Source organism: Gekko japonicus, unplaced genomic scaffold, assembly GCF_001447785.1.
Source record: "Gekko japonicus isolate JY-2015 unplaced genomic scaffold, Gekko_japonicus_V1.1 scaffold1275, whole genome shotgun sequence".
In the NCBI taxonomy this organism is placed as follows: domain Eukaryota; kingdom Metazoa; phylum Chordata; class Lepidosauria; order Squamata; family Gekkonidae; genus Gekko; species Gekko japonicus.
Genome location: NW_015177051.1, coordinates 204622 through 231602, shown reverse-complemented (window position 1 = coordinate 231602; position 26981 = coordinate 204622). Strand labels below are relative to the sequence as shown.

Below are 26981 nucleotides of genomic sequence, written 5' to 3'. Positions count from 1 at the left end.
AGATAAAAGTGTCAGCCAGGAACCTATGTGCACATCATTAAAAATATGGTAATACAAAGCATCTGCATCAACTAAAACACATATAAATACATTTCTATTCTTTATTTCATTGGTTTTATTTAAGATAGAAACAATTACTATTCTGTCTTTATAAATCACTTTAGTAATCAAAGTGCAATTTTTAAAAAAGCTGTTAAGTTGGATATTTCAAAAAAGCTTGTGGAAGGCGTTCGTGAACAGATCTTTTCCTCCCTGCCACTTCTCCAGCAGCTTGCTGATTGTCCTGAAAATCCTCTTGGAGGGCCAAGATAGTTCAAGCAGCTACAGTGAGGAAGGAGAAATCAATGATGGCGGCAGAGGCAATTTAACTCAATTTTCCATCCTCAAAACAGCTCCTTGTACTGTGGAACATTTTGTTCACAATGCTCCTCTGATCCACAGAGAGGACTTTTGGCATAAGCAGCAAGTTACTGGGAAAATGGAAAGATGAGGAGGGATCAGCTCCACCATGGATTCCGTGGGATCTAACCCATTCTTTTTAATTTGAAAATCTTTTTTCTGTAATTGACAAACATGATTTCAGCAAATATTGACAGTTAACTTCAGCAATTACAAAAGGCCATGTTTTATTTTAAGAAAATTCCTATGTCTGTCTTGGAAATAAATATGGGGGAAAGTACATTAAACGAAAACATCCAAATTACATTAGAAGATTTTCAAAAAACCATAAATAAGAGAAGCACAAAGCTTCCAATACAATTGAACAAAAGGGTCACTCATGCTATAGATTTTTCTCAACATAATTGCCCCTGTATGTGCACATGATTCTATCGCAGAAATACCATTTAAACTGAGTATGAATGTCCACTTGAAAGTGAAAAGCATCATTAGTTCACATGGTTTGCTGTTCCACATAATTGCTTCCCTGGAAATGGTTCGCATGATTTAAAAATGACCATGAGAACCAGCCATTAACCACTTAAAATTCACCCATTAGTTTATGTTAATCTCAAATGTCACCATTATAAATTCTTTGTATGGTAAATTCTAAACATTCTAAGTCATTTCACTCTTAACTCAGCAAGCATTATAATTTCCGCTGTTGTTTCAATCTATTTCTGTTTCATAGACACTTTTCCATCTTTGCAGGTCTCTAGCATCGTTAGCATTCCATAGTCTAGCAAATGACATCAGCCTTTTCCTAAAAAGCAATACAAAGATCTGTGTTAGAAAGCCACTTAGAGACTGTTAATTCACATTTAAAATATCTTAGTAGTATAGATCATAACCAGTAAAGGATAGAGGTAGATTCTTTACTCAATAAATGGGAGTCCTTGGATCCAACAGGTAGTATATTTCTCCATAAATATAACATTTGCTATTTCAATGGCAAAGTTTTGATTGTAAATTCTTCAGCCTCATCTGAAAGTTTCATTACCAACAAAGATGCAGATCAAGCTATTCTCTAACCTTTTCATATTCATTAATCCTTCTAGCTCTTTTGATTTGTGAGCTGCCTTTTTCAGAATTTCATCAGGAACATCTGCTAGTTTAGCAACATTTATCCCATAACTCCTTGCAGCAACTTCTCTTGTTATTTGATAAAGGAAAGTGACAAATCCAGGATTTTCTTCATGATCAGTTGCTAGGAAAAAAAGGGAAAAAATTGTTTTAATTAACCTTTTACATTTTGCTCTCCAACTAACTACCAAACAGAGGTTTTTTTACTGTTCTAAGTACATTCCTCAAATGTTCCTTAGGCATCAAAGCTTCGGTAGCCTTACATACAATCGTGTATGTTAGATAAATTAGTTCAGATCATCAGCCACAACATTCAGGGACTACTAGAATGAACCTACCCATCAGGTAATTTTGATATCATACCCTTTTTTTCTTCATTATCCTCTTCATTTACCAGAAAAGCCATGTGGTAATTTCCAGTCTGACTTGAATAGACCCTTTCTAATTCACACACTGGGGGATAATGGGTGACAAATAGTGTCAGTGAACCCACCTAGAAAAATAAAATATCTCATGATTTGAAAAAATATATATTAGGATTTTATTCCTACAGGACATTTCTAGAGTAGTAACTTGTCACTGAAGTGGCTTGAATAGGACCTTGTTCTCCACTCTCTATATATATTAGGTTAGTGGGCAAGATAACAGTATTAAATGTCACCAGTATACTGATAGCACACCACTATTTTCCTCCCATCTCACCCAGGTTAGTTTCTACAATTTTTGACTGGGTTACATGCTACGTTGTAGAAGACATACGTTTCTTTAAATACCCTTCTTTTTACTCGCTGGCGCATGCCGCCTCCACAGCACAATACCTCCCCTTCCCTCCCTGAGTTGTGCTGTAGTGGTGGCATGCTCCAGCATTTAAAGAGATGTCTCTTTAAATACTCTTCCTTTTACTTGCTGATGCACAAGTAAGGAGGAGACTTACAATTAAACTGGCTACGGAGGAGGCTTACAATTAATATAAAATCATAAAACAAGCCATTTTTAAAAGTTAATGATTGTATGCCCTGTATTTTAAATACATAGTTTTCCGTGTTTTTAACTTATGTTTATTTGGCTATGATATTTTTAAACGGAAACTGTTCACATCCTCTAAAATTACATTAGCTAAAAATGCAAACAACTAAATGAATGTTTATTTCTGCAGCTATCAAGCAATGCTAAAAGTGTTATTTGTGTATCACCTAGAGACCACTTATTTACACACTCAAGTCTGTTCTACTTACATCTTTAATAAAATGCTCTAGCGTAGCATAAGCAATAGCAATTCCATCATGTGTGCTGGTTCCTCTCCCAAGTTCATCCAAAATTACAAGTGAACGTGATGTTGTTTTTCTAATTATTTCAGCTGTATCTGTCAGTTCTTCCATAAACGTACTGTGACGGTTGAATATATTGTCTGTGGCACCCATTCTGCAATCAAAACAGGACTATTTAATTTATTAGACCCAACCTAAAACAAACAAAAAACCCTACATTACTTTGGCAAATAATACATATATTATGTTGTAAAATTATATGAATTTTCCCTAAACATTTTTCCTACGTTTCCTTATAAATCATAGGCTGATTTCGCACTAGAGCTGCCTCGTTTTTGCGCCACCATTTGCCCCGGTTCTATTGGTCAATTTCACACCTGAAGCCGCATGGCTGATTTTGACCCACGGCTTCGCCTGATTTCCCCCGCAGCTTTGTGATCTTGTTTTTTGAGGATCAATGAAACTGCGGAGGAAATAGGGCAAAGCCACGGGTCAAAATCAGCCACGCGGCTTCAGGTGTGAAATTGACCAATAGAACTGGGGCAAACGGCGGCGCAACAACGCGGCAGCTCTAGTGCGAAATCAGCCATAATCTTGGACTACTGAAATATATGGATACAATATCAAAAGTATTACAAAACACAGAAATAATAGAGTGAAAGAGCTGTCATTATATAGAATAGGGTACTGAAATGAAGTTTAGCAAATTTCAACTAGGTATCATGAAATTTGAGGCAAGATGTCAAATTGGGGTGGGGGGGGATGTACATGCACGAAAGAAGGAAATACTTAATTTGTGGCCTGTATCTAATTCCCAGATCATGGTTAGACTGGATCCAAAGATTCTTTTTCCACATGCAGAACACATCATCTGTTCATGAAGAGAAAATTTTATACCTTGTATGGGATTGTTTTACCATTAAAGTGCAAGTAAACTCAAAGATCTTCAATTTGTGCAACATCTTCCACAAACTGAACCATGAACACTGCTGTAAAACCCAAGTGTGACAGCACTCTGTGAACTCCTGTGCAAGGCTGTCTGCATCACATGTATGCCACTAGTTGCTATTTTCTTCTGCTTATGAATATAAGAACAGAATTCCATCTAGTCCAGCATGCTGTTTCACTCAGTGGCCAATCAACTGCCTTGAAGGTCGTAGAGGCCTGATGTTGCCTCCCAGCATTGGTATTCAGAGGTTTACTGCCTTTGGATATGGAAGTTCCCTTTTGTCATCATGGCTAACAGCCACTTATAAACCTGTCCTCTGTGGATCTGTCAGGGGCCATCACTATGTCCACTGGCAGTGAATTCTGTAATTCAGTTAGTTGCTGAGTAAATAAATACTTGTCTGCCTTGGATTTATTGTCTGTGGTTAAGTGCGCAGACTCTATCTGGGAGAACCCGGTTTGATTCCCCACTCCTCCACTTGCACCTGCTGGATGACCTTGGGCAAGCCATAGTTCTGGCACAGCTGTTCTCGAAAAAGAGCCGTTTCTGTCGGAGCTCTCTCAGCCCCACCCACCTCACAGGGTGTCTCTTGTGGGGAGGGGGAGGGAAAAGAGTCTGTAAGCCGCTCTGAGGCACCTTTGGGTAGTGAAGGGTGGTGTATAAATCCAATTTCTTCTTCTTCTGGATATCCCTGAGTCCTAGTACTGTGGGAGAGAAAAATGTCCTACCACTTTCTCTACCACATGAGTAATTTTATAAATCTCTATCATGCCCTTCCATTATTTTTTTTTAAATTGAGAAGTCCCAGTTTTCAGTTACAGTGACCAGGACTGTACACAGTATTCCAAATGAGTCAGCACCATAGATCTACCAAGGATATTACAGTGTTGATTGTTTTATTTTCAGCACCATTCCTAATAATCCGTTTTATTTTTAACCCTAATAATTCCCAGAATAGAGTATTCCTTTTTCACTGTTGCTAAACACTGAGCTGAAATTTTCATCAAGCTATCAGCTACAACCTCAAGATCTCTTTACCTCGAAGTCTATGCCATTTTAGGCCTCTGCCAGTTCAGTATATATTTCAAATTAGGATTTCTTGTTCCATTGTGCATTACTTTACACCAATTGTTTATTTATTTACTTCATTTATACCCTTTTCTCCCCAATGAGGACCCAAAGCGGCTTTCCCCCCTTTTATCATCTCAACAAATCTCTAAGGTAGGTTAGGCTGAGTGTGTGTGTGACTGGAACAACATTACCCAACAAGCTTCCATGACAGTGGGGATCTGAACTTGGGTCTTCCAGATCCTAGTAGGCTTGCCAAGTCCCCCCGGGGGGCGGGGAAACCCCCCCCCCAAGGCCCCTTCCCCCGCCACTGGCAGATCGGGCCCCGGGGGAAACCCCACCCCGACGTGCACGTCACCCAGAAGTGATGTGATATGGCCGGGGGCGGGGCCATGGTCATCCGAGACACCCTGTGAGGTGGGTGGGGCTGAGAGAGCTCTGACAGAAACTCTATGGTTTTCCCTCGGATGGTCATGGCCCCGCCCCCAGCGTGCTCGGCATCGTCCCGTCACTTCTGGGTGACGTGTGTGCAGTGCGTGCTTTGCGCACGCACACCTGGAGCAAGCCGGGAGTCCCCCACTCCAGATACAGGTAACACTTGGCAACCCTAGATCCTAGTCCAATAAACCATTGTTTCTCACTCACCTGTTTTAAAGCAATCTTCTCAGAGTGCTTCACAAACTGCTTTGGCTTTTACCAGACTTTCCTAAATAATTGGTGTCATCTGAACGCCTGGCCACTACATTATTCATGGCCAATTCCTGATGATTAACAAACCAAAAGCACTCGTCCCAACACCAATCTTTGTGGAAACGCACGGCTTATATCCTTCCATTGTGACAATGATCCCCCCCCACAAATTGTGGCCTTAGTTAGGTTCGACTACAGATGTAGTCTAAATGTAAACCGCTCTGAAACCCATTAGGGGTCATGAGCGGTATAAAAATAACATGTAAATAAATAAAATAAATAAATAAAATTTATTCATAGTTCTATGAGATTATTCTAGGTTACATGCTTCTGCCTTTCTCACCTTCAAATATACTAAAGCTGTGAATAATTGTCAAATATTTTACCTATTTAAGCAGAATTAAATAAATTTACTTATTTAAGAATAATTTGAGTAGCTCTTAATAATGAAAATATAATTTAATATTTATTTTTGCCTACCACATCACAGTTTTCAGGACTCTGGGAACCATATGAACGTCTAAGCAGCAATACAGTTCAATTATATCAATGTGGACTGCACCCTAATGGTTTGTTAAATTTATCTACACTTATGGAAACTTTTACCCCCAGAACTTCCTGTCCACAAGTATTACTAACAGAATTGACATTTCTCTTTTATCTAGCTTCAGGAAAAGCTGTAAAAACAAATTTTTCTTTTAGGTATGACAAACAACTAATCTACTAGGTCTTGTCCAGCTCTGATAAACTGACAGATGACATATAACATCCATTAGATAAGTACAGATCTTTACTTGCTGTGCTGCAAAAAAAAAAAGTTCCTTTTTTTCTTTGTGGTACTTTCCCAACTGGAAATGCCTTCCCCTGGCTGCATTAATCCCTGGGAAGGAAAAAAGCTATACTGTGCCTGTCTTTTCACCCTGAGGTTTGAAGCAATTGTGAAATGTCCCCTATGAATACCCATTCAGTTATTTACAGTGCAATCCTATGCAGAGTTACTCAATTTTAAGCCGACTGAACGCTATGGGAGCAGACTGGAATAGTTCTACATAGGACCGCACTGTTACATTATTACATTTAAGTAGTACTTTACAAAAAGATGTACTAGAAACTGGCAAAGGGACTTAAGGCACAATACAAAAAGTTCACTGTCCTTCAGTAGAAGTACTTATCTCTAGCTAAAGACCAGTACAAGCAGCTAAGCCTCAATACACCTCAAATGTATCTGTGGTTGGAAAAACACAAAGGACAAACTAAAATTGATAGTAACATCATTTCTATTTAGTAGTACTACTAATTTTCATTTAATCCTAAATATGCATGTTTACACAACTGTTATCTCCAGGTTGCTGTTTAGTTGTTAGAAGCAGTCTGTTCTTCCTTGCTTCAGTTTAGTTTCTTTGACTTTTTGTTTTGATCCACAGACAAGGGAGGTCATTTCTTGTCAATAACAGCAGCGCTCCACGCCTGAGGTCTCTTCCGAGTTGTATTTGTTGTTCAGTCGCACAGTCGAGTCCGACTCTTCGCGACCCCATGGACCAGCTCCCGCCAGGCCCTCCTGTCTTCCGCCGTCCTCTGAAGTTGGCTCAATTTCATGTTCGTATTGTTGTGAAGACTGTTTTTGGCTGTGTTAGTGATTTCTTCTTCCTTCTTCTTCACTGAAGCACAGCCAATCAATCCAATCCAATCCAAAGGCTAATCAGAAGCCATTCTGGCCAAGAGCCCCACTTGGCCCCAGCTACTTTCTGAAACACTTGGCAGGCACTAGGTAAGGTGTTGGCAGACATCATGGTGCCAGTAGCAACTATCTTGGGAACCTCTGATATAGACAGAAAGGTTCTGTTCTTCAAGCAGAAGAACATTCTACTGATAGAAGACAGCTCTTCTGGTGGAAGAACTCACCTCACACCTCCTTGTATATGGAAATGAATGTTTGGATCCAATGCCTTATATCATATTTCTTCAATAGCCTTTTGAGTTAGAGAATGACTGAATCTCATTTGTACAAACTAGACCTGGAGTACAGAGATCTTTTGAAGTTCCGCCATGTAAACCTCAGGAGAAAGTTCAACTTGATGACATTTTGTGAATACTACTAAAATAACAGTGATTTAAAGGTCAACACTGTAAACCTGAGATATTTCTTGTTGCTAAGGAACTGATGTCGTATTCCTCCCTAAAACCCTAGCTATGTTTCTGCACTTAGGCAATTCTCTCTTGAACTGGTGCAAAATATTTCAAGTAACTTTAGCACCCCACTTCTAATCCTTCTAAGCAAGCCTATGGTAACACAGAGAAGTTACCATCAAGCCCTTATTTTTTAAATCAAGGGCAGAAAGTTCAGGTCTCTAAAATCATAGTATAAAATACACTGATTTTGTGTGAAAATAATGGAAGTGGATCTGATGGACACTGGGAATTTCAGAACAATTTCAATTTAGTCCAGACAGCACAAAATAAGAACAGCCTTTTCCAGAGAGAAGACGATTGGGAGGAACATAGTTGCCAGCTGTTTAATATCTTTGATGAGCTTTGCTTTCCCTTCCTATTCCAGGTCTAAAGCTTGAGCACAACCAGAGGTGTGAGCTGAAGTGCAAAAGCCAAAGGACACTTTGCCCTAAGACCATGGGTTGTAGGCCCGTGGTTTTGGATAAGCCAGCAAGGAATGACCTAGATGTAGTTTGCTATTTTATTGGTTGGTTAATTTATATTGTATTTTTGTATTGATGTTAGCCACACTGGGTTCCTTTGGAGAGAAAAGGAGTCTGTGACTAATATTCTTTAGCCAAAATGCATCTAGGACTGGCAAGAGAGAATGTAACAGACTAAGTGACTACAGAAACAATAAGTCATGAGAATTAAATAAAAGTTCCCAAGTTAAATATTCCTTCCAAACCATGGAGGAAAAATGAACCTTTGAATTGGTAGATATTGTCTTCATATTTCCAAATTACAAATGGCGAGAAAATTTCTCTTAATGGCCTGTATCAAACTGCAATCTAAAGGGCACAAGTTTTCTTAAGAGAGGGCATCATTTTCCCTCTCACTATGCATTCCCTGAGAGTCCACTGATCCCCACAAACAAAATGTTAAGGGGGGGATCACTGGGCTGAAGTCAGAGGAGGCGGCTCAGTGGGATCCCCCTTTGTATCCTTATGTAGCCTTAAGTCTTTGGAAGCACATGGTTGATTATATATAAAGTATGAGTCATAAGAACATAAGAACATAAGAACATAAGAGATGCCAATGTTGGATCAGGCCAAAGGCCCATCCAGTCCAACACTCTGTATCCCACAGTGGCCAGAAATACCAGTGCCATCAGGAGGTCCACCAGTGGGGCCAGGACATTAGAAGCCCTCCCACTGTTGACCCCCCCCAAGCACCAAGATGACAGAGCATCACTTGCCCCAGAGTCCCTATCTATACCTTGTGGCTAATAGCCACTGATGGACCTCTGCTCCATATGCTTATCTAATTCCCTTTTGAAGCCGTCCATGCTTGTAGCTGCCACCACTTCCTGTGGCAGTGAATTCCAAGTGTTAATCACTCTTTGGGTGAAGAAGTACTTCCTTTTATCCGTTCTAACCCGACCGCTCAACCACTCACCCTTCTGTCTCCTGCTCCTGTTCCTGCTCAGAGCTCAGCTGGGTCTCCTCTGCCTCTGGCCAGGTGTTTCCTTAAATAGAGGCCTCCCCCAGCAGAGGGCTGGCAGCAGCTATTCAAATGCACCCAGGCACTCAATCACATGCAAAACAATGCCCCTTCCTTTTCCTCTCAATTGCAGTCAATCACAGTCAAACAATGCCCTTTCCTCTCTCAAGCAGCCAGGAATCTGCAAAAACTCCAAGCGCTTCCACACACTCCCAGACCAGTTCTCCCACCAAAATCCTCAGCTGGATCCTCTCCGCTGAAAGCAAATAAAAAACCACTCACCCTTCTGTCTCCTGCTCCTGTTCCTGCTCAGAGCTCAGCTGGGCTGAGTCCACACAACTGGGCAACTAGCAAGCACCAGCAAAAAACAAATGACTGAACAAGTGGAAGTGTAATTTCAAATCTATCATTTATCCTATAAAAATCTTTAGCTTGACATCTTACCTGGTGAAAACACCATCCACAATACCAACAGATGCTTCTTCAGCTGGTACATAAGACCCAATGTGTGCCATGATTGTTATCAATGCAACTTGTTTTATATAGGAGCTCTTTCCACCCATATTGGGCCCAGTAATTATCATTACTCTTTGATTGTCTTTCTAGAAAGAGAAGCAGTATAATTACAGCACTTTAAATATTTTATTTAATAACCTCATTATGGAAAGTTTGTTCACATGAAGTTCCTTTTTTTTGATAGTCATAGGGTGGTGCAGTCACAACCAATAGAAAGAAGCTCCTCCTTGGAGGCAGTCAGGGTTGTTAACCTTTTTTACAACTCCTAGTGGTAGGCACTTCTCCCTCAGTCTCCCAGGCCAATTAAGAAGCTGGGTAGCTCCCCCCACAACTATAAAAAACACACTAACTCCAACTGCCAAAAATTAAAATGAAACAGTAAGAGAACGGGAGAAACAACAAAAGATCATGCTCCAAGATTCTCCCTCAGGGATTGTGACATTAGGGAGGGACTGACAGCCCCATGTTCTGGGAAAGGACCAGGCAGCTTTTCTCCTTGTTGACTACAAAGCCGAGTGTTTGAAGCCGGGCAGTGGTCCCGTCCACACATGCCAGCCCCTGGTGAAATAAGGAGGACCTGATGAGAATATTGTCCAGATATGGGAAGACTGACATTCTCTGGGTCCACAGCAGGGCCACCAGGGAGACAAGCACTTATGTGAAGATTCAGGGGACCATCTTCAACCCAAAGAAGAGAGCCCAGTACTGAATATGGTGCTCTGCATAACCAAAGTGAAGGAATCTCCTGTGGGCCTGAAGAATTGGGATGTGCAAGGAAACTTCCATTAAGTCCAAGAAGTCTTTTTTTTTTTTTAATGGATTGCAGCCACTATTGACCTGAAGGTCTCCATTCTGAACTACTCCTTTTTTTGAGAGCCAGTTTGGTGTAGTGGTTAAGTGCATGGACTCTAATCTGGGAGAACCGGGTATGATTCCCCACTGCTCCACTTGCAGCTCCTGGATAACTTTGGGCAAGGCATAGTTCTGTCAGAAGTGTTCTTGAAAAGAGCAGTTTCTGTCAAAGCTCTCTCAGCCCCACCTACCTCACAGGGTGCCTGTTGTGGGGAGGGGAAGGGAAAGGAGTTTGTAAGCCACTCTGAGACTCTGAGTGAAGGGCGGGGTATAAATCCAATCTCTTCTTCTTTATCCATCTGTTTAGCCACTTCAAGTTGAGAATCATCCACACATTCTCATTTTTCTTTGGGACCGGAAACAAGATGGAGTAGACCCGTAACATCTTCTGTGACCTGTTCTGTTGCCCCAATTTGAAAGAGATGGTCTATGGCTTGCAGCAGGAGACTATGCTTGACTGGGAAGGTACACCTGGGGACCTGTGTGAATTTGTTGGGGGGGGGGAGAGCTTAAGCTTCAGCAAATAACCCTAGTAGATGGTGTTCAAAACCCACTGGTTGTGAGTGGATCGCTGCGAGATATGCACAAAGTGCAACAGACAGTCTACAATGTCTACAAAGGGGTTGGTGTCAGGCTGAGAAATTCTACCTCCTTGTCTCGGCTGAGAGGAGTGTTTGCTGAAATTTGCAGAGGATTGCTGCCATTTGTCCTTGGCTCTGAAAGTTCTGAAGCTAGTATTGGGTTTGGATTCACGAAAGGGCTGGCACTTCTTTGTGTTGCTCTCCTTCCGGCAACTAAGCGATGTCTTATTCTTATCCTTGTCCTCCACCAGGTATTGGTCTATGGCGTCAATAGAAAGGTTAATCCCTTTGAACAGAATGCTGGCTACCCAAGCCTGGGAGGTGGGGTCCACTTCCCAGTTATGCAGCCAGGTACTACAGTTCACCTTGACTTTTGAAGCCATTGCCCTGGCTCATAGTTGGATGGCATCGAAAGAGGCATCTGCCATGAATGCTGCTGTCAGGGCAGTTTTCTTTTAACTGTCCTCAAACTCTTTAGGAATGTCTTTGTATGGTGGCAGAGAAGTCCAAGGCCCAGAGATAGATTAATCCGGCAAACAGAGAGCCTACTTGTGGAAGCCCAATGGGCTGCAGAAGAAGCCTCAAAGATTTTATGTAGGACCAGGTCATCCTTTTGTTACAAGGATCCCTGGGAAGTCTGTCTGACTTGGCAGGAGTGAAGGTGTTAGAAGTCAGGTCTGCCACAGAAGCACTGATTATAGGGAGCCTGAAAACAGTAGGCTGCCTCCAGAACTACAGAACAGAAACAGGAAATAATCTGGTGGTTGGCTTCAGGCCTCACAGGGTTCTCCCATTCTGTCCTGATGGCCATGTCAAAAGCTGATGGGAAAGAAGGCTTAGAGGGTGTGAGGAAAGGTTCTAGCTGACCCAGTGGGTCTAGCTGGGTCTGGTTCCTTCAGACTCCTGTATGGACTCTCCAGGATGCAGAAAAGCAATCTGAGGTAAACCTCCTGTGGAACGAGGTGTGTTTGCATGGTCATCACCAGAGGTTCCTCTTTTCTGAAGAGCTCTCTTTCCTCTTTCAATAAAAGGGAATTGGGCCATCCCAAAACTAAAGTCTGGGTCCAGTAAACGACTGTGTTCTCTATGTCTTGCAGAGGAAACAGACATGTACTTGTGGGAGTTCTTAGGGCTGTTGACTGAGAGAGGAGGAGGATTAATACCCCACCCTTTATTTGGAGTCTCAGAGTGGCTTACAATACAACAGACCCCCTGTGAGTTAGGTAGGGCTGAGAGACCTCTGAGAGAACTGGTCTTGAGAGGACAGTGACTGACCCAAGGTCATTCAGCTGGCTGCATGTGGAGAAGTGGGGACTCAAACCCAGTTCTCCAGATTCGAGTTGACCACTCTTAACCACTACACCAAACTGGGGGGCTTGGCACATCTGGAGGACTGGTCATACCTCTCCTCTCTAGCCCCTTCCCCCAGCAGGCAAGTTTCTGCTTCTAGATTTACACTTTCATTTTGTCCCTCTGCACTGGATCCCTACTAGTGCAATACTTATGAAGGCGCCAATCTCTTCCTGCATCCTCCAACCCTGTCTCCCAGCAGAAAGATACCTCCCATAGAAACTTCTCAGATAAGGCAGGGGGTTGGAAAAAAGCAAACAAACAGAATGAAGTCACTGTGCTCTTTAACAAGCACAGTTAACAACCACCTATCCGCAAGGCAGACTGAACCAAAACTGGAAGACTGAGGGACCAGCCTCTCCCACTAGGAGTTGTTAAAAAAGGTGAATGACCCTGACTGCCTCCAGGGAGGAGCTTCTTCTCACTGGCTGTGACTGCCTCACCCTAGACCACCAGAGAACTATGTTTGTATAGGGATGATCTGAACTGAAACACTATTTCTAAAACATGGCTTGAAATATTTCTCATGTTGGGTTCTTATTAACATTGCACTTATTTATAAGAAGTGGTCTCATTTTTCTACCCAATCAGGGTTGGCAAAGCAGCTTACAGCATGCACACACTCCCCAACCCAAATCACAATATCACCTCACAATAAATCCAACTAAAAATACAAATTGCACTGTTTGTGTCACAGTAAAACAAAATAATGATTTAATCCCAAAATGTACTCTAACTAGGCTGTTTCACCTTAAAGCGCTGTTCTTAGATGAGCACTGAATAATGGTACAAATACAGGTGGCTTAACATCACAAGGTAAGTTAGTTTTTAACTGCAATAACCTGTGCAAAAAAGGGAGGTGTAGCGAGGCAGGTGTTGCAACCATGGAAAGAAGTTGAGATTGCTGTTAAGGATGGCTTCCAAATACAGAGTCATGTTACAAACCCACTTTCAAAAAAAATCTGCCTCTGCACTTCCATAGCTATTAGTTTACTGCCCAGCTCCATTAGTTTCACTACCAATAAATATGTTATTTTTTTTAGAATTGTATTTCCTTTATACCATACATACATTCATGTCATTAAGAATAGTCAGCATCTGTGTTCCCCATTTCTAAATGCTTAATTAACTGGCCATGACCAGGGGTCATTTCCTGCAGGAGCACACAGGAGCGGAGCCGGCACAAGCCCCGCCCCCGGAGCCCCGCCGCCTGCCTTTCCCAGCACCTGCGGGGTGGCGGCGGCGGGGGTGTGTGGATTGGGGGGGTGGGCCATGGGGGATCTGCGAGGGCAGATCTGCGTGTGTCCCCCCCCCCATAGCTAGCAATCCAAAACAGTCCAGTGGAGCCTGAGCAGTGGGTGTTGCCTTCTGACATACTTCCAGTGATGTCAGGGGGTGTGGCATATGCAAATAAGTTATGCTAATGAGTTATGCTAATGAGCTCCTGCACCTCTTTTTCTACAAAATGACCCCTGGGGCCCATGACGATAAACATACAAAATGTCTGCTGCTCAACTGAGTACCCTCAAATATCAGTTCTGCATCTAGCTTATTTCCTGCTTTCTGAATGTGGCACATTTGTTGTCTGCATTTATTTTTGGGGCGGGCACTGATAAAACGTATGGATGGTATTACCTGGTGGGCAGCAATCCGACAAGTGTGTGTATGCCACAGATTACCCCTTTCAGGAGTGGCAACCTATTCACATTGTAACCTTGATCCTGGACAAAGGAAAATACAACCACCACCAAGAATTACAGGAATGTAATTCTGTTGTAAAATATGTGCACCACTACCAGCATGGTGTAGTGGTTAAGAGCAGTGGACTCTAATCTGGAGAACTGGGGTTGATTCCCCACTCCTCCACATGAAGCCAGCTGGGTGACCTTGGGTCAGTCACAGTTCTCTCAGAACTCTCTCAGCCCCACCTACCTCACAGGGTGTCTGTTGTGGGGAGAGGAAGGGAAGGCAATTGTAAGCCACTTTGAGACTTCTGCGGGTAGTGAAGAGCAGGGAATAAAACCAATTCTTCTTTTTCTACCTGTATCATTGGATGCATTTTTTTTAATGCTGCACAGTATTCCATGTCTGTAGCTACATTAAATCCATGATGAAAACTGGAGTACATAGATTGCTGACTCTGGACTTGGACATATGCATATAAAATCACAGAAATAGACAAAATATACTAGTCTTGAAATAACAATCTTGTGTGTGCTAATCTCTTGCAAATATTCCTTACTAATAGGAAACCTAACTTTAAGTCTGTGAACATCTTTAATTTTAACAATTTAAGAACTAGCCTTACTAATGTCATATTTTAGATTTTTCTTAGTCACAATATCAAAGATAAGCACAGAGATTTCAATTACTGCAATCTGGAAACAAAGAAAACATAAATATGTTTTTATGGACAAAAAGCAACTTTATTATGAGTTTATTACTTCCCAGTTTATTTATCCCATACTTACTGATAAGTAGGTATCATTTGGAACATACTGCTCTTGCTCCCCTAACAACAAGTCAATCACTGGGTGCTTCCCATTTTTTATTATTATCTCTGATTTGTCATCTTTTATGACTGGTCTGAAAAAAGTATATTACAATACATTGTTAGATGAAAATGAGGAGGAGTCTGGCCTCAATGTTCAATCTCCCTCAAACTGAAGTCAGGGCATACATTCTATCAGAAAATCAACTCCACCACCATAATTATGAGCCACACAGGCTGATCTTATAAAGAACTGTTTTAATATCTTCAAGCATGATACATAGATATTTTATAGTACATATTTTTGTGTTATATATTAAATCAACAAAGATAACTAATATTTTACCATCATTTAAGGAGTCATTACCTGCAATAGTCCCCTTGTTTAGCAACCTCAGCCAAGGAAAAGATACAATCCACAGTTGCCAGGTGACCCACGGCTTCAGAGGCAGAGTGATAATGTTCACTAAAATGACTACACATCAAGGAGAAAAAGAAAATTACTGTATAAAATATTTATATGTAAACTATTACTACATTCTACAACTGATTCTGGTTTTCCCCAAAGATTCCTACATAAAGGTTCTGTATAAAGGTTATAACTAACCATTAAAGAACAAGCAAAACAAAATGTCTGTACAGAAATATATTGACTAGGCAAACACACCTCCTTTTATTTATCAACCATACCAATTAGTGGGATAGATGTAAGCTGAGGCACACTAGCAATCCATTTCAGGTAGACAGCAGATTAGTTAAGGCCAGGGTAGTCCTAACATTTTATTAGAATTGCAAAAAGTAGTATATAAGCATTCAAATAGTTCCTGGAAGTTCTGAAATACTGATTCTACATATTTTAAATATAGTACTTTTCAAACAATCCTTTAAGCAAAGCCAACCACACAGGATTTCAGAATACTTGCACTTTATTAATAAATTCCTATTTCAAAACACATTTTATGGTTTTCTTCCGCTAACAAACACTGAACTTGTAAACTCACTCTAAAAAGCATAACCATTCAGCACTGCAATCAAGGACTAGCTGCTCACGTAGCTGATTCAGATGTCTGTAATTTTCTACAATAAATGGAGTGTGGAAACGGCTGACAGTTTTTGTGCTAGAAAAGAAAACCAAATAGGAAATAAAGGTTACTAAGCAATCTGTCATACTGCAAAGTGGAAAATCAGACCAGTGCTTTCTTAGGACCAGTTCACATGGGAAGAATATATTCCGTATCATTTCAACTGGATTGTTGTTCATCATACAATTGTTGCTCATTACAACTAATTTGTCACTTTACTATGTAACTAAAACAACAGAGTATACTTTTATGGGAGCTACAGCCCACTGTGTACCTTGAAAAGAAGGAAAATTATGTCTATTTAATGAACTCTGATTTTATTATTTATTGTAAATAAATTACCATATTACTATGGAGCATTCAGTAAGTAAAGCATTCAAAACACTAAGCACTGGCAGAATTAAGATATATGTATTTGCATGTACTGTTTAAAGTACTCAAACTGTTTAAATATTCTGTTTCTAGGAAAGCACAACAGGCAGTATGAATTTTGTTTAACAGCAGCATTATGACAAGACAAGACATTTCAGACGTTTTAAAAGCAAATGATGTTACAATGTGGCCTGCCCATTCCCCTAATAAGTAACCCTTTGGAATTTTCTTTACAGGCTTTAACTACTTTCTCATGTTAAAAAGTTGCTATGTAATTAAGAGTTATGAAAATTTATTCCAGGAAAGCTTGTGAGAGGTGTTCCAATAGAGTACTAATTGAGAGGGGGAAAGGTGGATTTGTATATGAATACGACAGCCAATTAAAAAAAGCAATAGTGAGGGTCATTATTAGACTCTTTGGGAGTCCATCAATAATTGATAATGGAGAGGGGAAGTTTCTCTTTCATTAACTGGATGTTAGCAGGTGGCTAAATCAATCAAGAAAAACTGGCTCTTTCACAGTAGATTAAAAACACATTATTTACTGATATGACGTCTATCCCTGAGATCAACAACAATTATTTAACTGAAAATACAAAGTTGAATTTTCATGGAATATTCTCAGGATAACAGGATCAAAAGATGTAATTACTAAAATAAACTGTGTATGCTATACCGCTAAGGAACCCTAATAGCCCAGAGTAGCTTGGTCTTGTCAACGCTCAGAAACTAAGCAGGATTGGTTCTTGGATGGGAGACCACTAAAGGAAACTGTGGCTGTTAAGCAGAGGAAGGCAATGGCAAACAACCTCTGCTCATCTCTTGACTTAAACCCCCCCAAAGGTAGAACTTCATGGGGTTGCCATGAGTCAGCTGCAACCTGATGGCACACTTTACTTACTTTGAGACGGACGATTGGTGAGGATACAGTATTAATCCATATTGTTGAGCAAGCCAGTCCGGCCTTATTAGTGATAGCTTACAAGTCATTACCAGGAGTAAAGTTCTATGTATACTTGGGAGTAAGCCTCATGGAATTTACTCCTGAGTAAGCATATCTATTGTAGCTTCTAGCGTAACTGGAATGAAACTTTTATTTGTGCCCCTATGGGAACAGATATAACTATATACTCTAAGTATCTATTTATGAGTTACCTCAACTGAAAGCTCTCAGAAAAGTGTATGTGTGTGTAAAAAGAGATGTAAATAGCATCTGAACTTAAAACTAAATAGAAAGCATACACAGCTAAACCTGTTGCTGTTTGACAGTTTAACAGGGCAAAGTCAAATATTTACGTCTGAATCATCTCAGTGGTGTTCCACAATTTAAAATGCTCTTTCCTCCAGAAAACCAATGTATCCACAGTGCTTAAGCTTTTTATTTTTACAAGAGAAACTTTGCTGATTATTATTTCGCTAGAAAAAAGAGCTATTCTTTAAATCACTTTTACTGCACATGCTTTTGCTACATTAAAGGGTTGCCAACCTTTACCATGTATGAAACAAACCCCCTTCCCTTCTCTCTGGAGTCACACTGCAGTTGTGGCCAGACTCTTGGGGGGGGGGGAACGGGTTTAAAAGTTTATTATTTATTTATTTATTTAATTTCTACCCCACCCTTCCCACAGTAGCAGGCTCAGGGTGGCTTACATAGGATATTACACAGCTAAAACAAAATTTAGATAAAATCATAACAAAATAAGTATAAAACATTACAAAGTGCTAGTGCTAAGATGATTCATATGCAATGGAGGCATGAACAGCATCCAACAAACAGGCAGTCAGCTCCCACCGTAGTCTGAGTTATATCGACTGTTAATAATACTGTTGATGTTAGTATTGATGTTAATATTGGGGCCAGGGCCTTGGTTGTATGGTGCAGCTCCTTAGTCGAAGGCCTGGTGGAAGAGCTCTGTCTTGCAGGCCCTGCAGAACTGTAAAAGATCCTGCAGGGCCCTGATGTCTTCCAGGAGCTCATTCTACCAGTATGGAGCCGCCACTGAGAAGGCCCTTGCCCTCGTCACAGCCAGCTTGGCTTCTCTGGGGCCTGGCAAGGCCAAGAGGTTTCAGGACCCGAATCATAGTGCTGTCTGGGGGAACATATGGGGAAAGGCGGTCCCTTAGGTATGCAGGTCCCTGACCATATAGGGCTTTAAAAGTAAGAACCAGCACCTTGAACAGAATTCGGTATGCTACAGGCAGACCGTGCAATGCTTTTAGTAGCTGCTACCTGGGCCTCCATCGTTAAGGAGGCATCTAGGAGCACTCCCAAGCTCCTAACCTCTGGTGCTGGCACCAACGGTGCCCCATCGGAGGTCAGGAGTGGGATCCCTACCCTTGGGTCACTCCGACTCAGGCACAGAACATCCGTCTTCATCAGATTCAATTTCAGCCAGCTCAGCCTGCCCCAACCAGCCACAGCTTTCAACACCAGGTCCAGATCTTCTGGACTAGAGTTGGACTGGCCGCCCAACAACAGATAGAGCTGGGTGTCATTTGCATATTGGTGACAACCCAGCCCATGACTCTATGCAATCTGGGCAAGGGGGCACATGTAGATGTTAAATAACATTGGGGAAAGCACCGCACCTTGAGGCACTCCACAAACTAGCGGATGCCTTCGGGACAGCTGCTCCCCAATGGCCACCCTTTGTCCCCGACCATGAAGGAACAAGGAAAGGCACTGTAAGGCAGACTCCTAAACCCCAGTGTCGACGAGGCGGCAGGTCAGTAGTTGGTGATCGACCATGTCGAACGCCACCAACAGGTCTAACACTGAACCGCCCCAATCCAGATGCCTCCGAAGATTGTCCATGAGGGCAATCAGTACTGTCTCTGTCCCATGGCCTGGTCGGAAGCCAGACTGGAAGGGGTCTAATGCAGAGGTATCATCCAAAAAACCCTGCAACTGAATTGCCACCGCCCCCTCAATTAATTTGCCCAAATATGGCACGTTGGAAACTGGCTGGTAGTTAACCAATTCGGCTGGATCCAAGGATGGTTTTTTCAAGACAGGGTGTACCACTGCCTCCTTGAGTACCCCGGGGAACAGCCTCTCAGAGAGGGATTTGTTGATAATTTCCCTTATGGTACCTTGTAGGCTGTCGCAGCCAGCTTTAATTAGCCATGGCAGGCATAGATCAAGGCTGCAAGTGGTTGGGCGAACAGTCGAGAGTAATTTGTCAACCTCTTCTAGGCTGAGTGGACTGAAATAATCCAAAACTTGACAAGAAGACATGCATGGAGCCTCGAGTTCCCTTACTGTCTCAACTGTGGCACGAAGGTTGCGGTGGAGCAGCAAGACTTTATCTGCAAAATAGCTCGCAAAAGCTTCACAGCCAACCTCCAATTCCTTAGTGTTTGGTCTGCCCTGTGGCAGAGTAGTAATAGACCGAATCGTTCCAAATAATCGGGCTGGGCAGGAGCTCACGGATGCAATCATGGCTGCGTAGTATTCTTTTTTTGTGGCTTTGACCGCCATCTCATAAACGTTCTATAGGATGCTCCTGTAGCTTCGTCACGAACACACCGCCACTGTCTGAGTCCTCACTTCATCAGAAGCTCCCTTCTCTCTGGAGTCAGCCTGACTCTGGGAGGGGTTTTAATTTTAAACCCCTTCCCTTCACTCAGGAGGCCTGAATAATATTGGCTTTTATTCAGGAGGTATAAATACCTGAAATACTGAGCACACCCCCCTAACTACAACATTCAAGCAACTTCAAACCACATGGGATTTTAAGCCTGTGAAGTCGCATCTCACTGATGTCAGCAGAACTTCCTTAGACATCATAAGGAACTGAGCACACAATATTAAAAAAAACACCAACCTGGAAAAATGCTTATCAGTTCATTCATCCCATTTCTATGATTATTACAATTGTAAAAAGCTATGCAATATAAATGACAATTAGGTGTGATGTATTAATCAAAATTATTTTAATTATTTTATGTATAAACTGCCACCATTATTTGTTTCTGAAGAGACACCGTTATGTCTAAAGAACTTGAAACATTTAGAGTTTTTAAAGTTACAGAAATATTTATCAAACATTTATTTCAAAACATATCTTCAGTCCTTTTCCAGTCTTTTCTCCCTCCACCATTCAGAGTGAAGAATGTTAAAGGTTTTTCGTAGACATTTGTTTCACTGACAAAATACATGCTAATCGAAGAGAGGAAAATATATATTTTTACATACCTGCTAACTTTAATCCAATCAGATGGTATGCAAGATATCAGTGAGTTTTTTACTTCAATCTGAAACTAAAATAAACATTTACATGCCAGAAGGTAACTGTGTCGGTCTGTTGCAGAAAAACAATAAAAATAAAGACTGGCATTTTAAAGACTAAAAGATTTACTTTGGCAGAAATTTTCATAGGCCAAATCCCTTTTTAAAAGATAGATCTGGCCCCATGAAAGCTTATTCTACACAGCCATGGGAATGGTTTTATAACGTTTTTATAACTAACGTTTCCAGAGGCGAAAGGACTTCCACCCTTGGAGTGTAATCCCCTGCCATTTGCAGCAGCCCAACATACCCCCAAAGTCCTGTTCACAAGGGGTCCTTTCCCACAAAAGAAAAATTTTAGGGGACATTTTGGGCTGCTATGGGAGTTGAGAGGTGAGAATATCATGTTCCCCTGGTGGACATTCTTGTGCCTGCAGAAACAAATTTGGATCCAACCTATAGTAATTACATTTATTAAATTAAAATATTTAAGTCAGCAGCATCCCCAAGTGGCTCACACCACAGCAACAGGTTATGGCTCACTGGCAGAGCATCTGCTTTGTGTGCACAAAGGCTCAGTCCCCAGCTAAAAGGACCTCTGAGACCGTGGGAGAACTGCTGAGAGTCAAAGACAGTACTGATCTTGACAGACAAATGGCCTGATTCCATATAAGGTAACTTGATGTGTTAAAATGTGAATATAATAAAACAACTTAATTAATAGTACATGGTTCTCAGAAATGTAGTTTTTGACTCAGACAGCACCCAGAAAACTGAACATATTCTGCACCCAAACGTTTCACCAGTGTGCCCATATGTAATACAGCATTTTCAAATCATTTTCCTATTACTAGCATTCCAGTCCCAAATATTAAATACATTAGTTTATAAAGGGATTATCTTTGGTTGAACATTTTTTCCAAGAGTAAACAAAGATCAAGTGCTGAAGGGTCAAGACAAGTAGCTAGGTCTCTGCTTTATGTTTACACATAACTAAAACATGGTTGACTAAAACATGGAACTCCGGCACACACACACACACACACACACACACACACACATACACACACACACAAATATAGAGCCCATTGAGTTACCTCTTGCCCAGACACTGTCACATAATCCACAGAAAGACCATTTAGCTTCCTTCTTATATCCTGAAGATGTAACTGCATCTGGCAGAGTACTGCTTCAATTTCATCCTTCCGCTTCTTTATTATGGGGAAATTTTTTAGATCCTTGAAGAGCTGGGTTTTGTCTCCAGTTCTAATTACGGAGAAATAGGGATACCACTTTCTGAAATATATGGCTGAGCAGTTGGTTTTATCATTTCTGTTTTTACATGGGATATTTACTGTTTTTAAAGATGGGGTCTTTTTTCAAGAATAAAAAAATCCAACAAATTTCTACACACAGACAACACTCATAACACAACACACTACATCATTGTGGGATTACTGTTTATAGGAAATTCTAATAACTGATACAAAAACATCACAAATTCTGAATGGAGTGGTTCTGCCTCTTTTACAAAGGCTCGATTACAGTCAACAACTGTTATGCAAAAGACCTCCCACATGGGAAGATGAAAAAAGGTTTCTAGAGGTTGGTAAATTGCCATACTGTCTGCAAAATCTAGAAGATGTACCACTCCTGAACAAATATAAGAACTGAATAGATACAAGATGCCACCAGAAGACCTATAAAGAAGGTATAAAGCCAAAGCTTTATTGTTGTTGACCCCTAAGTACTAGTATTCATAGGGCTTTTAACTCAAACTAGAAGTTCCTGCTGTCTGACTGGTTGAATTGTAGAACAAATTTAGAGTCCAGTGGCACCTTTAAGACCAACAAAGGTTTATTCAAAGTATGAGCTTTCGTGTGCATGCACACTTTGTCAAATACATTGGAAAGGAAGCTAGATTTTAAACTTATAGATACAGGCTGAACAGCCTCTGTGTGATGCCAGAGACCACGAAGAAGATTCAGAGTAGGACATCTGGTAGGACTCCAAGGACTGTGAATGGGCTGTGTGTCTTGGGAAGTAGCAAGGTTTGGGGGTCTGGACAGGTGGACTGGTGATGCCAAGGGACCATTCTTTCACATACGGTCTAGAGCATCATCTGTCTGGGAGCTGAACAGATTACTTTCCTCAAAGGGGAGGTCCTCTATTCTCCCCCTAGTATCATTGGGAAGGGCAGTGCAGGGGAGCCAGGAATGGTGCCGTAGGACTACAGCAGAAGCGATGGATCTACTGAATGAGTCCATGATACGTTGTGCAGCATTTAGTTGCTGTTTTCCCAGTTTGAAGCCCTCTGCCTGTAGGGCCCTGACCACATCTTTGTGTTCTTCTGGAAGTGAATCAATGAATGTAGCCATTCTTTTCCACAGGAACATTTGGTAGTGCCCCATAATACTATTAAAGCTCAGCATGCATAGAGTTAGGGACAATGATCTTGCTTGGCTGGGATGACCTCTGTCATGATGGAGATGGCAGTAGAGTGGGCAAAAAGGAAATCTTGTACATGGGGTCAATTTTCTTGGCAACAGGGAAGAGCGATGCTGGCTTGGTCCAGATAGATTTGGATATGTCCAGCAATCCCTATAGCATCGGGAAAGGAATTAGGCCAGTGTTGGGTAGGTAAAAGATGTTCAAAATGGGTAGTCGGTTCTGAGCAGATCACTTCAATATTAAGAGACTTAGCCATGCAGATCATTTGTTTGAAATAGAGGCGGAGACCTTCCATTGGGGAAACAGGTGATGGGTCTGCAGTACATTTGTCAGGTGATGGTTCTGAGGGGGCGCTGGTACTATCTAAGGATGGGGGCTTTTTCTCATGCAATTCTGAGGACTCAGATCCATAACAAACAGGGCTGACAGAAGAGTACAGTGTGGCCAGGAGGCCAATTCCACGGAAGGTGGTAGCTGTTGTTCCCACTGCATAGGCCAGTACTTGGGCGGTGTGTACTGGAACCACTGCAGAAGTGGCAGTCCCCAATATTGCTAGGCTGGAGAGTCTCCCAAAGAGACTGGGGGGCAATCCCAATAACTTTGTCATTGGACAAAGGAGACAGCGACCGTCTGTGAGTCGGAGAAGGGACCTGGGGTTGCTGAGTGGGGGACAGATCCACTCCCAGTTGGGTGGAGGAAGGATAGGAAGTCTTATGCTTCAAGTTCAATTTCTTCTTTTGTGGCAGAGGTTTTGAGGCACTACATGTCACCAAGAATTTATTTGGAACTGATAGTGGGCCCTTTTCCGATACAAATCCTGACGCCGCTGACCCCAAGGGGAGCTTTGGGTCCAGTAGTCCAGTTTCGACGCCTTAGAAGGGGTATGGTCTTTGTACAGAGCCACTGAAGCCTTCTCTCAAAGGGTGGCTTTCAGCCTGGAAGCCCAGTCCAAGAAAGCCTCTGGAGTGAACTGGTTATAAACAGAGCAGGCAGAGACACTTTCGACCTTGCCTAGGCATATGAGACAATGGTAATGGTTGTCTGACTGAGCCATTTTTAGGCTGCATTCGATGCACTTTTTAAATAGCCTGATAATAAAGTCTTCCTTTCAAGCCTTCTTTTTGTAAGAATGAAACAGAGTGAAGAGATTACGGGAAGAAGAGTGAACATAGGGGGGGAATCAATAGAGAAAAACGGAAGATTTGTCTTCACTTACCGTGAAGCTTCCTTCTCGGTGGTCCTGGAGTGGGGCGGTCCTCACAAGTGGGTAGCTCCTCCCTCCTCCGGAAGCAGGGTTGATTGGCAGAATTTGATCCCGGAGAGGAGGGGCTTGCCCACAGATCGTCAGTCCATATCCAAGCCATGCCTCCCATCGACAACTCTCATACATGAGGAAAAAAGAGAAGGAAAAACACCCCTTCCCCAACTAACCCAGATCACTTGAAGGGTTAACCAGTAAGAACATAGAACAACTGTTCATAACTGTGTAACAAAAAACATTCTACGCCCTTCTGTTCCTGTTGCATTTTAGCAAGAACCATGTATACCGCAGAGAGGATCTGTAACCCCCTCAGGACTAACACTGGGCTATACAGAGAAACTCTCAGCACTCCCTCCAGTACCAGAAGCCGTTCCAAGAGAAAACTCTTGGGTGGGTAGGACCGCCCCACTCCAGGACCACCGAGAAGGAAGCTTCACGGTAAGTGAAGACAAATCTTCCGTTCTCCGGTGGTCCTGAGAGTGGGGCGGTCCTCACAAGTGGGACGTAACAAAGCAGTGTGCCCCTAGGGTGGGTGCCCGGCTTCAGGGCCTAGAGGGTGTGCTGCAGAACCCTCCTGCCAAAGGCTGCGTCTGCAGATGCTATTTTGTCAATTCTATAGTGCTTTGTGAATGAATGAACAGACTTCCAAGTAGCCGCTTTGCAAATCGTCTCTAACGACGGAAAAGACCTATAGGCTACCGATGTAGCTGCTCCTCTCAATGAATGAGCAGTAACGCCCTGCGGGGGTTCCTCACTCTTGGCTTTATATGCCAGTATGATGCATCCCCGAATCCATCTACTAATCGTGGAAGTCGAGATCCTCTGACCCAGATTAGATTTTCTAAAGGACACAAAGAGAGCATCCGATTTACGGAAGTGTTTTGTCCTATCCAAGTAGTAGCTTAAGGCTCTACGAACATCCAGACAATGCCACTCTCTTTCCTTATCATGTTTTGGATTTGGGCAGAAAGAGGGTAGCACTACATCTTCCGACCTATGGAAGGTCGAATTCACCTTTGGTACAAAGGCTGGGTCAGGACGAAGTACCACTTTGTCAGCATGGAAGACACAAAGTTCTTTATCTATGGAGAGTGCTCTCAATTCTGATACCCTCCTAGCAGAAGTGATACCTATGAGAAAAACCGTTTTAAAGGTAACCTCCTTAAGTGGGCATGTTGCCATTGGCTCGAAGGGTTCCCGAGACAGAGCCCTCAGAACCAGATTAAGGTTCCAGGTGGGGAAACGATGAACCTGTGGTGGGTTAATAAGGGCCGCTCCTTTTAGGAACCTCTTAACATGATGATGCTGACTCAGTGGTTTACCCTTCCTAGCTCCCCTAACAGCCGAGAGGGCTGCCACCTGGCGTCTAAGAGTGCTGGTACTAAGACCCTTTGACAATCCCTCCTGTAGAAAGGACAGGATTCCACTAATAGGAACTGACAGGGGCTCCCAACCTTTCTGTCTACACCAGGAATGGAAGACCTGCCAGGTAGTATTATAGACCCTAGCAGTAGAATTTTTCCTAGAGGCTAACATCGTATCAATGACCTCCTTAGAATAACCTATTCCTGAAAGTTGATTGCGCTCAACTTCCAGGCTGTGAGGGCCAAGGATTCTGGTCTTGGATGCACTAGCGCCCCCTGAGTGAGAAGGTCTGCTCTCAATGGAAGTCGCCATGGCTCTACTACTGACAGTCTCCTGAGCTCTTGGAACCATGGTCTCCTCGGCCAGAAGGGTGCTACCAGGATCACTTCTGCCCGTTGCTCTATGACCTTCTGAATCACCCTGGATAGCAGTTGGATCGGAGGGAAGGCATACATTAGTTGACGAGGCCAGTCGCAACTTAGAGCATCCACTCCTATGGCCTGTTGTACTCTTGTTCTTGCCATGAAATTTGGTACTTGACGATTTTGAGCTGTTGCGAAGAGGTCGACGGTCACTTCGCCGAATCTCTGACATATTTGTTGGAACACCTCCTTGTTTAACATCCATTCCGACTGGTCTAATGTCTTGCGGCTGAGCCAGTCCGCCAGGACATTGTCCTGACCCGGAACATGAATCGCCTTGATGGACAGTAGTTGTTCTTCCGACCACTGTATCAGACGGCAGGCTTCCTCGTGGAGGGATTTGAATCTGGTCCCCCCCTGACGGTTCACATATGCCTTTGCCGTCATATTGTCGGTCTGTACCAAGACATGACATCCTGCTAATAGACTCTGAAAGTCTTGCAGACCCAGCCTGATGGCACGTAACTCCAGAAAGTTCATGCTGTGTGTCGTGTCCGTGCATGACCAGATTCCCTGAGTCATTCTGCCTTGCACATGAGCTCCCCATCCCACAAGGCTGGCATCGGTGGTCATAACCACCCTCTTTGGTTCCCGTAGCGGAACACCCAGCTGATATCTCGTGGGTTCCCGCCACCAGGTCAAATCTGTTTTGAGGCTCTCTGGAATAGAGACTAGTCTTGTCCTTTTGTTCGCAATGACCTCCTGAAAGGGCAGAAGAAACCTCTGTAGAGGACGGGTGTGAAACCTTGCCCATTGGAGTAATTCCTGACATGACACCATAAGGCCCTGCAGTTGTGCCAATGTCATTACCTCCATCTTTTGACTCTTCAATACCTTTTCTGTCATAGACTGTATCTTTT

General features: G+C 42.5%; 1 protein-coding gene across 1 annotated transcript in view; it reads right to left on the bottom strand.

Annotated features, from left to right (window-relative positions):
* Window positions 1–221: 221 nt before the first annotated feature.
* MSH3 (mutS homolog 3) overlaps window positions 222–26981 on the bottom strand; it is a 90378-nt gene continuing 63618 nt past the window's right edge. The window contains exons 14-23 of the mRNA XM_015428109.1: window positions 21720–21888; window positions 20590–20654; window positions 15939–16055; window positions 15305–15412; window positions 14918–15032; window positions 9592–9749; window positions 2757–2943; window positions 1885–2014; window positions 1471–1645; window positions 222–1201 (exon numbers count right to left, since the gene is read on the bottom strand). Of these exons, the coding sequence (XP_015283595.1) occupies window positions 1108–1201; window positions 1471–1645; window positions 1885–2014; window positions 2757–2943; window positions 9592–9749; window positions 14918–15032; window positions 15305–15412; window positions 15939–16055; window positions 20590–20654; window positions 21720–21888 (1318 nt within the window). The 3' untranslated portion in view covers window positions 222–1107. The remainder of the gene's footprint in view (window positions 1202–1470; window positions 1646–1884; window positions 2015–2756; window positions 2944–9591; window positions 9750–14917; window positions 15033–15304; window positions 15413–15938; window positions 16056–20589; window positions 20655–21719; window positions 21889–26981) is intronic.